Source organism: Mustela nivalis (genome assembly GCF_964662115.1).
Source record: "Mustela nivalis genome assembly, chromosome: 8".
NCBI lineage: Eukaryota > Metazoa > Chordata > Mammalia > Carnivora > Mustelidae > Mustela > Mustela nivalis.
This window is the reverse complement of record NC_139027.1, coordinates 31,616,794-31,632,021: the sequence shown is the minus strand read 5'-3', so window position 1 is coordinate 31,632,021 and position 15,228 is coordinate 31,616,794. Positions and strand designations below refer to the sequence as shown.

Genomic DNA, 15,228 nt, shown 5'->3' with positions numbered 1-15,228 from the left:
GAGTAGTTCTGCAAAAATATTGAAACTATCTATATGTGCATGTTCTATATCAACACCCAAAAACTAAATGTGTGAAGTTTAAATATGACTTGGGGGGCGCCTGGGTAGTGCAGTGAGTTGAGCAATTCTTGGTTTCGGCTTGAAATTCTCGGTCCCTCTCCTGCTGTGCTCCCTCCCCTCTCTAAAATAAATAGACAAATCTTTAAAAAATATATATGAGGGGCACCTGGGTGGCTCAGTGGGTTAAAGCCACTGCCTTCACCTCAGGTCATGATCCCAGGGTCCTGGGATCGAGTCCCACGTCGGGCTCTCTGCTCAGCAGGAAGCCTGCTTCCTCCTCTCTCTCTGCCTGCCTCTCTGCCTACTTGTGATCTCTGTCTGTCAAATAAATAAATAAAATCTTTAAAAAATAAAAAATTAAAAAATATATATGACGTAGAAAAAAAAAAGAATTCCTGCCAAGCTTTAAAAGAATATTATTCTGAAACTTTTCTAACAACCTATTCTTATTCTACTAATCTCAAGCAAGGGTTTAGAACTAGGTGAGATTTCCCAGGTGTTCTTTAGATTTTTCCCAGGTAATGGGACTTTTTGTTTTGTTTTTAAGTTTCCAGCCAACAAAAATGTATATGGTATTCAAAATAATAAAGATTATTTACATTTTATTATATTTTTATAGAATTAGATGCTATCGAATACCTTATGAATACCTAATGTACATGATGGGTGGCAAGTAAAAAAGTAGAAAATGAAAAGTATACTCAGAAAATGTGGAATTAAACTTATGTGTATTACCTTCTGATAATCTAATTTCTGAGAATTGTAAAGATGAGAAAATTTAGATTTAGTAATCAAACACTATATTTAATTTTGTTTAGCGATAATCACTTTGTTGATTTGTTTAGCATTTTCTCTGGTCTTAGTACTTAAGTAGATGTTCTTAATCTTTTGGGTCTCCTTTAAAATTTCAGTGAAAGCTAAGATCATCTCCCTTAAAAGCAAGTATATCTACACATGCAAAATTGTGTAAGTAACTACAAAGAGAGAAATACAAGTTACAGAACATGGTTTGTGGAAGGTTCTAGACAATTTAATGTATTTCTTCTTGGATCTGGCAACTTTCTAGTCATGTAATATGTTTGGAGAATTCAATTTTCTGATTAATTTAAGATTCTGCTTAATTTATATCCTATTGTCATAACAGAGAAACCAATTTTCAAAAAATAGAATATAATAACTTTACCATTTATTTTTTAGTGAAAAGCCTTGTGATTTCTTGGAAACAATGTTAGCAACCCTAAGTTTTATTTAATATGCAAAAATAATTTGGCATACTTCAATTTTCTTGTATTTAGGTTGTACATATTTGAACTTAATGTAGCTGGATTCTTTGGTTTCTGTATTTCAGAACTGCCATTGCCCTCAGAGAGTGTCGATGTTATTATTTCTGACATTCCATTTGGGAAAAAGTTTAAGTTAGGGAAAGACATCAAAAACATTCTACAAGAAATGGAGAGGTAAGTTGTTGAGTTTATTCTTACAATTTTTGAGTTATTGGACATTTAACCAAAATATATCATAGTTCTTCAGTTAAGATTTGATTGCATCTTAGTGATTTATCCAAAACTTTTGTAGTTCAGTTTTCTAAGGTTTCAAATCAGAAGCTTATAATTGAAATAGTTATTCCATATCATCTTACACTATTCTAAGTTTTATTTTGGAAAAGATACCAGTTTGTCGTTATTGCCTGAAATTTGAGCATCTGAAATAGTGACGTGTATTTTAATCACTGAGTAGGTAATTTACCTATTTACTTGTAATACTCCCCAAAACCTTGCCTGTTGTGTGTTAATCCCCCATGCTTTCCAGATGAGAAACTGGGACCCAGAAAGATGAATTTTCTTGAGATCCCAGCTACTAAACCACACAACAGTTCACACAGGGAACATCAGTAACCTAGAGAGGTTACAACACTGCTTATTATAGAAGGAAGACAGGTGTTATTCACGGCATGGTTTCTAAGGTCAGCCTCAGGGAATCTAATTCAGTGAAAGTATTTCTTTGAGAGGTTCAAACAGTGAGGCCTGTTTTCCTATCTGAGAAAGGAGAGAACCTAGAACACATGGAGGAATAAAAAGATATGACTAAAAGGTCAGTTCATGAAATCGGCTCAGTTGGGCATTTGATAGAGCAAGACAACATAGATGTTTGAGAGCCTGTATATAAATAATGTCACAAACAGAAAAAATGAGCCATGGGTGTTGGGTAGAGAAAATTGAGTGTCAAGGCCGACATTCCATAAGAAGAATTAAAGCTTGACATGAACTCTGAGTCCAACCAGGAGCCATCTCAGCTCCATCATGTGAACTGGGTGCTCCACACTTCTTTTTGGATTATCTTATTTGGATTATCTAACCTCTGCTGCACGGTTAGCTAAACCCTTGGCATAATTACGTGAGGTCTCTTTCTAGGCAACACCGATAATTCAGATATTTCCTCAGCTCCTGTACATGTTACCCTCAAGCAGATTTTGCAACCCTAAGTTCTTATTAAAACCATTTGAGGAGCTTTTGAAAAACTCTAACACTCATTTTCCACCCCTCCCCACTGAAGCTCCAATTTAATTGGTCTGGAGTAGAACATGGGTGTATTTCCTAACCACTCCCGGGCTGATTCCATTGTGCAGCCAGGATTCATAACCACAGCCTTTGTGCCTACCTAGGTAATTCACAAGCCACACTATTAAGCCAGCTCGTGGTGAAATACAGTATGCGTGAGCAGTGACTTGCATTTAGCCTGGAACTTTCCAGAAGATATTCAGGAATTCCCCCCCTAATCTGAAGGCCTCAGTTGGATCAGTGTATGTATTTGGACATAAGGAACTTCTATGACCATGCTTCCCTGACACCTGCCCACAGACTTTGTGGTTTGATTTTTTACTTTTTACATAGTTTGAAGCTTTATACAGTCAGTATAGCATAACACAGTCCATTTTGGAGACAAACTTGTGTTGATTCACTGATTGTTTAGATGAGGGAAAAGCTCCTTGAGCTCCTGACATCTTTGTCAGGTGTGGGAGAGATTCCCTGTAACTCCTGGCCCTCAAGCGGTCATCTTGTTTCCCTACATATACACCCAAACTTACTGGAAGAATAGTCTACCCTGACATCTCTGCTTCCTCACCTTCCAGTCCCCCCTCAACTCTGGCAGACCAGCAATTTGCACCTGCCCTCAACCAAGATCACACACCCAGGTTCACTGATGACTTCTTGTAATCCTAGTCACTTGTTAGTCCTGCCACATTACACACTGTTGAGACTATTTCCTTCTGGAAACCGAACATCTTTGGCTTCTGTGCCATCACTGTTGTCCAGACTTTCTTGTAGGATTACAGACCCTTCCTCCTCTCTCCTCCTTTAAAAGTGAAGTCTCTGTTCCTTGGCCTTTTTGCTCTTCTCACTTGGTACCGCCTCCGCCCCCCATGATGGCCTCCGCCTGTTATCTGCTGTGTACTATAAAACTCTGAAATCTCTCCCTCCACTGGTCTTCTCCTTGCCTCCAGGCTGTATCTGCAGCCCTGGATTGGAATTCACCCTGCACATTCCAAACAGGCTCTTTCCCTCCCTCCTCCTCCCACCCCCTCAGATTCACCCCCTGCTGAATTTCTTTGAGTGCCTCCCCCACCTGATGGTTTTCCTGTCTGGGCTTTGCTGCCTCCAGCTGCCTGCCCTGCTCCAGTCCCTCACTGTCACTTGGCCCACCTCACTCCTGCTTGTCCTTAATTCACAGCGCAGGTTTGGGACCCACCTAATGCATTCCTGGGGCACCTCAGACTTGCCTGGAGCATTTGCCACCCTCCTTAGCTCTCTGCTGGCCGCTCTCCCACTGTCAGTAATCTCTTTAGCTGCCCTGGAGACTGTGGTGTTGGTCACTTGTCCACATAGACCTGCTGTGCAGAATTTGCTCAAATGTTTTCATCTCAGGGTCTTCCCTTCCTTTTCTGGTCTTCCCTGTTGTCCTTCCCTTGTGCATGTGATTTATGGTGATTTTCTTCTGCCAACAGCCTACTACCTCTAATATATGCTGATTCTTTAGGATTCTTTCATTTGCCTTTTCCTTTGTACTTATTAGAATGTGACTATGAATTACTTTGAGGCTTGCCTTTTAAGTAGAGTAAAAATAGATAATTAAAGCAGATTTGTGCTAGTGATTCTGTAATTACTATAATGAATATGTATTATGGAAGCTACTACCTAATTATCAAAATCCTTGTGTTTAAATAGATAAAATTAAATTTCAAATTAAAAACACCAAATATTTAAAATAAAGTGGGATTGTTTGTTGTCTAAAAAGAAAGAAATACTCATGCCAATTACCATCTTCCGTCAGAGTGCTCCACGTTGGAGGAACCATTGTGCTGTTGCTCAACAATGATCACCACAGGCGCCTCCAAGACTGTGAACAGAGCAGCATCCCTTTGAATTCCAAGGGCAGCCCCACAGATGAGCCTGGAATCGAGAAGTGCTTGAGTCCCAGAGAGAAGACTGACCTATTGGACACAGTGTCATCTTCATCTGAAGCCAGCAGCCAGGGGGGCTTAGACAAAATGCCACCAGTTGGCTCTTTAGTGCCAGTGGAATGCTACCAAGTTAGCCTTGGAAGGACAGAGGCATTCATATGCAAATACAGGAAGTCGCACTCTTTGGGACTCTAGCAGGCTTGCTGCTGTGAGCCAGGTTCAAGTCCTGTCAGGACAGCTGCACAGCAGTGAAGGTGGTTGTCCTGGACCCTCACAGGGCCCCAGAGTCCCAAGGAAGCAAACTCCCCTGAGGTCCAGCATCGCTGCTGGACATAGGTTCTGAGTAGAGATAAGCTTTACACCCAAAAGAATTAAAGTTGCCAACCAAAACCAATGAATGTACATTACACCAAATGACTCTTAAATTTCGTATTCTGTCGGAAGGTGAAAAGTTCTGCCCCGCCTGCACTATTTCTGAACAGAAACTGAAACTTGGAACAAAGGTTTTCAGGGGTTCACATAAAGTATACTGCAGTCATCACAAGGTTGGTGATGTTTTCACGATCAGATTTTTCTAAATGTAGAAACTTTTATGTCTTACTTCTTTTGCTATTAAACTTGATTTTTAAATGTGTAATTTTCTCCTCCATTGGAATAAAAATAATTTTTATTTGCAATACCTTTGTATGTCCCAAGTTATATAAAACATTAATGGGAATAATAATATAAATCAAGCCAGTATCCTCCAACATGACAGAAAATAAAGTTTGCACTTTTTATAAAAGCATTAATAAGTTGTCGCCTCTCCCTTATTTAAATTAAATACATTCCTTGTGTTTACTATTGAGAAGAAGATCTTAACAGGAAGTTGAGAATATGATTTTCATTTTTTTTTCAATTATCTAAAGCAGTGGCTTGGCTTCTTGGCTGTTTTACTATTTTAACAACCTCTCCATGTTTGGGAAATTTCTCACCTGTGAAATTTTTGGATTACCTCTCCAAAGGAGAAGCTGAAGAGTCTTTTCCAGCTGGGGCGTGGCATGCAACTTCGTCCACTCATCACTGTGGGGCTAGTGGGGCACAGGTGATAAGTGGAAATTCTACCTGAGAGCACTTTATAGTAAGCCCAGTGGAATCTGAGCCTGTCCCGTATTCATACAACAAATATTGATTGCATACCTATTCTCTGCCAAGGCATTGTTTGGGGTCCTTGGAGCATGTCCGTGAACCAAAGATCCTTGCCCTCATAGAAGTTAAACACTCTAGCAGGGGAGATGGATAAGAAACAGCAGACACAATGAATAATTTATTTGATGGTTCGAAGGTAATAAGTGTGGGGCTGGGGGAAGGAAAGCAGAGTAAAGTGATCGGGAACCAGGAGGATGGGAATAGGACTGTTTTGCACTTTTAATGGTCAAGCCTCTTTGAGAATGGGAGATTGGAGCAAGTATTTAAAGGATATGGAAGTGTTCCAGGCACATGGAATAGCCAGTTGCAAAGGCCATAAGACAAGAGTGTGCCTGATGCATCTGAGGAACAGCGGAGAGGAAGTCGGACTGGAGCAGAGTCAGTGAGGGGGAGAAGGAGAGGTTGACGAGCAAGTCAGTGGCAGGCGGCAGGGGCAGGTTAAACCAAACATATCACTAGGAGGTCTGGCTTTGACTTAAAACTACTGGACAGGTTTGAACAAGGAGGAATCTAACATACATTTTAGAGAACCACTGTGATAACAGTAGTGGGGGGAGGCAAAGGCGAAAGTAGACCGGTTGGGAGATTTCGCAATAATCCAGGCAAGAGAAAATGTTAGCCTGGCCAGCAGGAGCAGCAGAGGGGGTAAGGCACAGCTGGATTCTGAAATATCCAGCAGGATCTGCGGATGTGTTTGATGTGTGGTGTGATAAGTGGGGAGGAGGCAGGAGTGACTCTCCGACACTTGGCCAAGCCCCCCGAACAGGGCGCTTCCATCAACTGATGGGGGAAAGGCTGTGGAGGGGGCAGGCTGAGTGTGAGATGGCATTTTTAGACTCGCTAACTCTGAGATGTGCATTAAACATCCCAATGGGGGTGTTGAGTAGGCAATTGAATACGTGAGTCTGAAGTTTAAGACAAAGTTCTGCCCTGGAGATAGAAATTTGGGGAGTTTCAGCATATTGGTGCCCTGAAATTGGATGGGATCACCAAAGGACTACATGGAGGAGAAGAAGGAAGAGGAACAGGGCTGAGCCTCGGGTTCCCCCAGCACTAAGAGGTCTAGAGAAGGGAAGCAATCTGCAAGGGAGCAGGAGGAAAGCGAGGGGTTGCCCGGAAGGCCAATGAGCACAGGATATGGAGGAGGCAGTGATCTATCAAATGCTGCTGGAAAAGATAAAGACTAGAAATTGACCCATGGATTTAGCAGTGAGTGACCCCCGACTATGGGAGTTTTGGTGGCCTGGGGAAGGAGCAAAGCCCCCCTGGGTTGGAATTAAGAGAAAATAGTGGGGACATCTGGAGGTAATGAATACAAATGACTCTTGCAACTAGTTTTGCTGAAAAGAGTGGAAAATGGAGTTAGTCGCTTGGTGAGGGATGTGGAATCAAGAGAATGATATATTTTAAGATGGGAGAAGCAGCAGCATGTTTTTCATATTGAAGAGACTGTTCCGGGAAAGGTGGAAAACTCACGAGGTAGGGAAAGGATAATTGCGGGAGCAGTGTCCTTGAAAAGGGGGTTGGAATACATTCCACACATGGGGGAATTAGCGTTCGATAAGAGCATGAATAATTTCTCCATGGTTACGAGTGGGGAGGCGGCATACAGGCATTTCTGCAATAACATGATAAATGTGCTCCTGAACGTTTCATTCTCAAACTCATGCACTAAAAATAACAGAATTTACGGAAAAAATACCGGCTAGACCATTCTAAACCTATCCAACTTAGGAAATGGCATACTATCAAAAACGCCAATTAACATAGTTTGAAAGAACGGGTTAACATTCCTAATAAATAAATACACTTGACCCTTGAACTACCCAGGAGTGAAGGGGCCCTAACCCCACACAGCCAAAACCCGCTTATAACTTCTAAATCCCCAACAACTTAACTACTTATAGCCTACCACTGAACTGAAACCTTACCAATAACATCAATAGTCAGTTAACCTCTACTTTGTTAAACAGATTGTACCCTGGATTCTCACACTAAAGAAAGCTAGAGGCAAGCAATGTTATTCAGAAAATCATAAGAAAATACACTGGTAGCATGGTGGATCTGTTTCTTGAAAACAAACCATGGAGGCCGGCTAGGAGGGCAGGGCAAGGGCAGTGGCAGCAGGGGGCTGGGCCCTGGGACAGCGTGGTCACCAAGCCCGGTGGCCCCACCTCAACAGCAGAGCCACAGGGCAGGCCGGTGAAGAACACCATCAGCCAGGCACAGTCTTCCAGAAGGCATACTTCCAGCCCATGGCCATCAGCCTCTGGCCTCCCAAAGGCCACGGGGAGGGGTCTGCACTGGGCCCAGTGAGGCCACCCCCATGAGGCAGCGCTAACCAGCTGCAGCCCTACCCCTGCCTCCTGGCCATGGTCCTTCTGTGTCTGCCTAGCCTCCTCCCTGCCCGCCGGAGCTCTCCAACCACCCTGTCAGCACACGGGCTGACCTGCAGCCTTGCCTGGCCCTGGGACCCAGCGGTCTGTTCATGGTCTTCCATGGCCTCACCGGTTCCTCAGAGGGCAACAGGCATGACCTCTGTCTGCTCCCTTCACCTTTGATTTGGTCCCATGAAAGCAGAGGCGGGAAGCTATAAATAAATGCCCTTGTGGCTTTTGTGGTCAACTCTTAAAAGGGGGGGAGAGGAGCACCTGGGTAGTTCAGTCAGTTAAGCATTTCTTGGTTTCAGCTCAGGTCATGATCTTAGGGTCGTGAGATCGAATCTGGAATAGGGCTTTACCCTGAACACAGAGTCTGCTTGAGATTCTCGCCCTTTCCCCGTGCCCCTACCCTCCCCACCCCACGTGTGCACAGTACATAAATACATCTTAAAACAACAACAAAAACATAAAAGTAGACCCCCATACTTAAAACCCATGTTGTTCAAGGGTCAACTATTGATCAGTAAATAAAGGATATCACCTTTCCAAGAAAAGGGCAAAGGCAGGTTGAATAGAATTTGGTAGAAGAAGGGTAGAGGCTGCTACCTACACAATAGGGATTTCCAAGACAGAACCTGTGGCCCAAAGGAATCAGTAAGAAGATGCAGTGAGAAGGCCTCATGCAAACCTTCTTCTTCCTGCAGTTTACTCATTCAGCTCATTCCATTAACGTCTTCACATTCAGCTGCTCTTATCTTGTAGCACAAAGTATTAATGCGCTGGGGGGGGAGAAATGACTTATGAACCGACCCGATTTCCACTTTAGAGTGACGTCATCCCCGACCTAGCAATAACATTTGAGTGACTGCCTATTGAAGAAACACACACTGTAGAACAGACTGTAAGTGGGAGCAGATGCTGGAGGGTGGGCGGATGTGGTGGTGGTAGACTGTGCAAGTTCTCTTCTGACTGCTTCAGTTTTCTCAGTGAAAAACTATGTGGTAATTTCCCCAGATCCTGACTCTACACCTGGAACGGTGCCCTGAGCAAATGCAGAATCTCGACAATGGCTCCCAAACCATGGAGTAAGGGTGACTGTTATCAGAGGACCAAGACCCCGTCTTCCTCAGGCTCCCCCCACCTCCCCATTCCTACCAAAATGGCCGAACAAAAGCAGCGATTCCTTTGTAAGAACTGCAGCTATTAGTGCTGTTAAGAAAGAGGCACAGATGCTTGATGAAATTCCTTGGTATCCAAAGGCAATCTATGGCACCTTTGGGTTTGTTGCTCTGACTCATTTACTTTTAATGGAGGCTTCCTGCAAGGGAGGGCCCTTCAGCTGGTCCAGGCCCTCTGTGAGCAGCTCTGCGTGTTTATCCTCGTGACCCAGCGGATGTAATGATACATGTAATGGCGGGAACAACTGCTCATCCTAGACTTGGATTCTCCAGGCAGCGGCAGGCACCTCCCGTGGATTTACCAAACTCCCCTACGCGCCACAGTGCTTCCCACCAGAGATCAGTTACAGAGATGGAAGTGAGACCACAGGCCTAGGCTCTTGGGTTTTCTCACCAAGTTAGCCACCACCGGAACGGAGTGGCGTGAGCTACCCTCTGGGCTGGCAGAGAGAAATCACGGCCAGGGGGAGACGCCTCCCTGTCGGGCGCCGTGTGTGCTGTGACCCGCTGACCGATAGATGGAGCTCTTTCTCCCAAAATCGGAGTAAAGAGACCAATGGGGGAGAGGGGAAGGGGGTACGTATTACCGTATCACCTCTAATTAAGCAGGCAACCAAAATAGAACCCGCTTTCTGGAAGGGTGGCAGAATAAACATGGGGTCTCAATGGTCAGCAGGGACAGAGGGCAGCATTCAGGGTCCACCATCAGGGGTGCCAGGTGCGGCGTGAACGTCCAGCAAAGGCTGCCGGGGCTCATTGTGGCAACAATCCCCTCATGGGGTTTGCCTGGTGTTCCTGGTTGTATGGTCAACCAGACACATTTTTTGGCCCTCTTGAGCACCTTAATTATTTTAAAATAAACTCCTTCTCTTTTTTTAAATTTATTTTATATATATATATATATATATATATATATATAATTTTATATTTATTAAGTTTAATTTTATTTATTTATTTGACAGAGATCACAAGTAGGCAGAGATGTGGGGCGGGGGGGGGGGGCGGGGGGAAGCAGGCTCCCTGCTGAGCAGAGAGCCCAATGCTGGGCTTGATCCCAGGACCCCGAGATCATGACCCGAGCTGAAGGCAGAGGCTTAACCCACTGAGCCACCCAGGCACCCCAAAATGAACTCCTTTTCTTCTAAACTTTAGAGTGGACTGTTGATCGCACCTGGGAACCCCATCCTGCACACCTAGGTTTCTAAGCACGCTCGTGTTGTGCAGCCTCTGTATGTGTCAATCTCACTGGAGGGTTTCTGTATAGTTGCATTTTCCCTTTCGCCATATTTTCCAGGTCTCAATGTTTAATGTTTTGGCCTCAACGATTTTGAACAATACGGTCTTTTTTGCTCTGTTCTGAAGCCTTGCTTTCATCTTTCAGAGGAAAAAATACATGAGGGGGTGGACATCTTTGTGTGTATAACCAAGACGCAGCAAATGACAGAAAAATGTGCTTCTTCAGTAACTTGAATGACAGCATCAGAGATCATCAGAGGCCGTGGTTCTAATTATCTTAGTGTATTTCACAGAATTAAATCACAGCTCTGGGTTTTGCTAAAGCATCTTTAATATCAAATGCATAAGGCAATACAGCTTTTTGAGGATTTTCCAAAATTTGAGATTATCTTCTAGTTGGAGCATTTTATAGTATTTTCCCCACCTTTGGCACAGGGTGTGGCACATAAGAATGATTAATATTGCTTGAACTAAATTGTACTGGCTCCTGCTGGAGGGGAGGAAATAAATGCTTGTGATTCTGAGGATAGTGAATCAAAGGGACACTCAGAAAGCAAGAGACAGCTGTCAGGGAGACACCTACTTCCTCTATGACCTAGAAAGCTAAGGCTCATTGGGGACTCAAAATATATTAACTTTTGGGATGCCTGGGGGGTTCAGTCAGTTAAGCACCTGCCTTCTCCTCGGGTCATGATCCCAGGATTCTGGGAGTCCCAGGTGGATCTCCCTGCTCAGAGGGGAGCCTACTTCTCCCTCTGCCTGCCGCTCCCCCTGCTTGTGCTCTCTCTCCTGCTCTCTGACAAACTATAAATAAAATCTTTCAAAATATATGTAAACTTTCAAGAGGAACCACTCACTTGGATATAAGGTAAATGATTGTTCAAAGAGCTATGCAGGAAAGATTTTGTACTAAAATTAGGTGAGATGCAAAATCCTGGTCATTAAGAAATCTCAAGGGAGAATTTTTATGCATGTTACACCAATACTATATCCTATGGTGTATGGAGTGTAGCTTTTTCTATTTTCCAATTCTTTCACTCTCTCATCTACTCCTTCATTCGCTGAGCTATCAAGCGTTGACTGAGTACTTATTATGCGGCAGGCTTCAGGGATGCTCCTTGGTAGACTAGCCTTGCCTGAAAAGCTGCCTTGACAGCAATCGGGAAGGAGGCAGGTCAGGGGCGGGTGGGGGGCACCAGCCGGAAGTCAGAGTGTTGGAGAGAAAGAGGAGGACCCTTAGCCTCTGGAAATGGAAGGATGAAACCACTCTCTGGAAAAGCTCCACGGAAAAAGATGAAGGAAATGCAGGGAAATGTTTGAGTGACAAGCAATGGACTTGGGAATTTAAAACAACTGAAAACATGCCTAGGTACAAGAAGAGCTCAGCTTTCTTTGTCTTTCAGTTAAATTCCATGACTTTATTATGTTCGAGAGAGTCACGTGATCTGAAGTATAATTTTGCCATCTGACTGCCATAATCATTTAATATTGTCAGTTTTCATCAAGTTCCTTCAGCAAGTAACATCTTCCTCGGGGGTGTAACAAAGGAGCGCAATTACTCCAGGTCCCCCTCCCTCTTACTCATTATTTCTACTTCGTGGTCATGCTTCTGACACCCATTTGTGACTCTGCCCCAGATACCTCCATGCTATTAGAGATTGAATTCATCTTGGAAGAGTGGGCATATTAACGATGTGGTCTGCCTGTATGTCCCAAATGCCCAGCACCAGCCTCTCGATATTGACATGGAAACCAAGGAAAATTAATTCACTGAGCCAGAAGTTTTTTGTTTTTATTTGTGTTTAAGTTGGATTATACCATTCTCCTGCTCAAAAGCCTCCAATGACTTTTCATTTGACCTGGTGTCCTGAGATGCACTAAACCTCCTCTCTAACTCTGCCTCTTGTGTCCTGCCTCCCTTACTGACTCTGGAATATGCAAGGCTTTGTCCCATTTCAGGCCTTCGCACTACCTGTCCTCTCTCCAGGGGCATTTCCTCCCACACCTGCATTAGTCAGGATCTCTGTTCCAGTGCCCTCCTGTCAGCAAGGCCATCCCTGGCTTCCTTGTCACAACAAGCCACCACCTCACCAGCTCCATTTCTCCTCATAGCACTTCCCTCCAGCACAGGAGACGTGTCTGCTTGCTGTCTGTCTCTCCAGGTCCTGAAGGGAATGGCTTTGTTGATCTCACTGATGATCCCCCGCCCAGAAGTCAGTCTCTGGCACATACCAGTCCCTCGGTATAGATCTGAGAAACAGATGACCACACGCAGGTTACTTTTCGAGGTCGTCTGCCAACCAAGTGAACTAAGCCAGAAAGTTCCAGGATGCTGGACCCAGCTCCCCTTCGCTCCCTCAAATCCGTGCATTCCAATGTCACGAAGGAAAAAAAGAAAAAATGTTGACTGTTATATCCCGAAGGAAGATTTTCTTTTTTTTTCTTTTTTTCCTTCCTGACAGGGGGATGTATGGAATCATGCAACACAGAACCAGCTGCTCGGTCGTTCCTAGGTAAAAGCTTGACATTTTCTGTGACACCCTTCTTGATTATGTAGGCGTATCACAGACCCACAGGCCGATTGCTTTAAAAATGATGAAATTACACTAACTTCCATCTTAACCCATTGCATTCTTCACTCATCTGGCTCCCTGCAGTAGAGTTGGTATTTTGGACAAGGGAGGAGGGAAGAGGGTGTCCACATGTCCTGCTTGGTGTGGTTCCACATGGCTCCACGTGGCTCTCGTGGCTCTGCCCTTCAACCCACCTCACCCGTCTCCCACATTCTTCCCTCATGTTGCTTCAATTCTCTTGGAAACCATTTCCCACTCCCGTGAACCCTCTTTAAACTGTTACTTTATTTGGAAAACCCTTTGTTTAAGAACCGGCTCAGCCTTTGGATCAATACTGCATTAATCACTTGTGTTATGTCCCCCAGATTACCTTTCACAGTTGGTTTAATTTCAATTCCTAAGACCATTTTATTTGAGAAACATGTTGGCTTGATAGCAATTTACCATAGTCACCACAGAGGCATATAAAGCAGAGACTAGTGCTTCATCGACATGTTTGCAGGAACACAGATCCTTAGACACATGGGCCTCAAAACCTACAGATCTCACTTTCTGGGGACTTAGACACCTTGCCAGACACTGGCGGAGAGACGTTAGGTTCAGGCTCGAAGTCTGTTTCCTCTACTGTCAACAGGGATGACAGCCAGAGCTTCCACATTCCTCCCAAGGCTGTCTTGACATTTATTTTGAAGTTGCTGCGCAGGGACCAACCCCTCAAAGAGAAGAGAAACACGAAGTGCCCTCCTTGATGTGTACTAAGAAACTGGGAAGATACCCTTCTATTGACACAGCATCAGATAGCTTCATTGCATTATTGGAGTCATCTACACGCTGTGCTTTTAATTTAAAATCATTTCACATTACAAAGGACGAGTTTACATTCAACTTGGAAAAGAATAGAAAAGTTTGCAAAAGCGTTGAAAGTATTTCATGGGCATGTTACACGTGTGGCCTTGCCCGTGTCCCTGGAAAGCCCATCAGCTCCTGAATGTCTCCAGAGGCCCAGGAGAGATGACTGACTTTCAGGAGCTCACAGCTACAGAGTCAGGAAACAAGGACTAGAAGTCCTGAGTCTCGGAGTTCCTAGCCTGTCTCTAACCACAAGACTAGCTAGCTTTCTTTTTGGAGTAATTGCTTTCATTGAATAATTTTCAAAAAGTCACCAGGGATGCTTTCACAGGACAAAGTAAGGAGGATCTACCCCACTTAAATATTAATCTTTGAGCAGCCCTGGTGACATGGGAATTTCTCAGAATGTTCCGTGGGGGGAGTGCCAGGAAGGTAATTAAAATTGCTGTCATACCTTTAGGCTACCGCCAAAGACAGGGGCTCCTGAAGGTCAATCAGTAAAGAGAGGTTCTGTGCTTATAAAAATAGGTCTGGCATTCTTTACAGAATTACAAAGGGCAGTATGTGCTCTGGTTTAGAAATGCAGCTCGTTGACTGAAAACTGCAGAGTGGGTGCGCCCGGCTGGCTCAGTTGGAAAAGCGTGTGACACTTGATCTCAGGGTTGTGAGTTCAAGCTCTGTGTTGGATGGAGAGATTTCTAAAAAAAAAAAAAAAAAAAAAAAGGTAAATAAACTTTAAAAACTGCAGAGCAGTAACTTCCAAGTGCAACCACAAAATCCATGAGGGAATGTTAATCTAGATGTATAAAAATCTTGGGGGGAAAGCTCAGATATGGTTAGAGAGGCACAATTAGTGTATGTGTTGGGTCTTGGGCACGATGAGAATGCTATGCGGGAAAGTGGAAGGAATCACGACTTGGGAGTAAAAAGACCAGAATCTAAACCTTGGCTCCACTACTTAGTATCTTAGGGGAAGGTTATTTAACTTCTACGAGCCCTAGTTTCTCCATCCATAAAGTAGAGGCACTAACAATAAGACAGAGGTCATAAAGAAGATGGCCCGTCACTAAGGAAAGGCTGACTCATCCTTACACTTAGCATCTCATCAATGCCAAGAGACAGGACTGGAGAGGATTCTGAGAGTCAGAGCTGTCTTTTCTACTTCTTATTTATATCTAACATTTAGAAGAATGTAGGAACCCTCTGAACCGAAGGGAATGGGACTCCAGCACCATTCTTTTGGAATCAAGTGCTTGAAAAGCAGAGTTGGTTTTTTGAGTACCAATAGAGTCCAGAAATAATAC

General features: G+C 44.0%; 2 protein-coding genes across 3 annotated transcripts in view; one reads left to right on the top strand and one right to left on the bottom strand.

Annotated features, from left to right (window-relative positions):
• The window catches only part of THUMPD2 (THUMP domain 2 tRNA and snRNA guanosine methyltransferase), a 40,123-nt gene extending 34,817 nt beyond the window's left edge, over positions 1-5,306 (top strand). For both annotated transcript variants that reach the window (XM_082743275.1, XM_082743274.1), the window contains exons 9-10: positions 1,409-1,517; positions 4,390-5,306. In XM_082743275.1, the coding sequence (XP_082599401.1) occupies positions 1,409-1,517; positions 4,390-4,714 (434 nt within the window). In that variant the 3' untranslated portion in view covers positions 4,715-5,306. The remainder of the gene's footprint in view (positions 1-1,408; positions 1,518-4,389) is intronic.
• A 9,076-nt stretch (positions 5,307-14,382) lies between these two features.
• TMEM178A (transmembrane protein 178A) overlaps positions 14,383-15,228 on the bottom strand; it is a 56,210-nt gene continuing 55,364 nt past the window's right edge. The window contains exon 4 of the mRNA XM_082743277.1: positions 14,383-14,622. Coding sequence (XP_082599403.1) covers positions 14,552-14,622 — 71 coding nt within the window. The 3' untranslated portion in view covers positions 14,383-14,551. The remainder of the gene's footprint in view (positions 14,623-15,228) is intronic.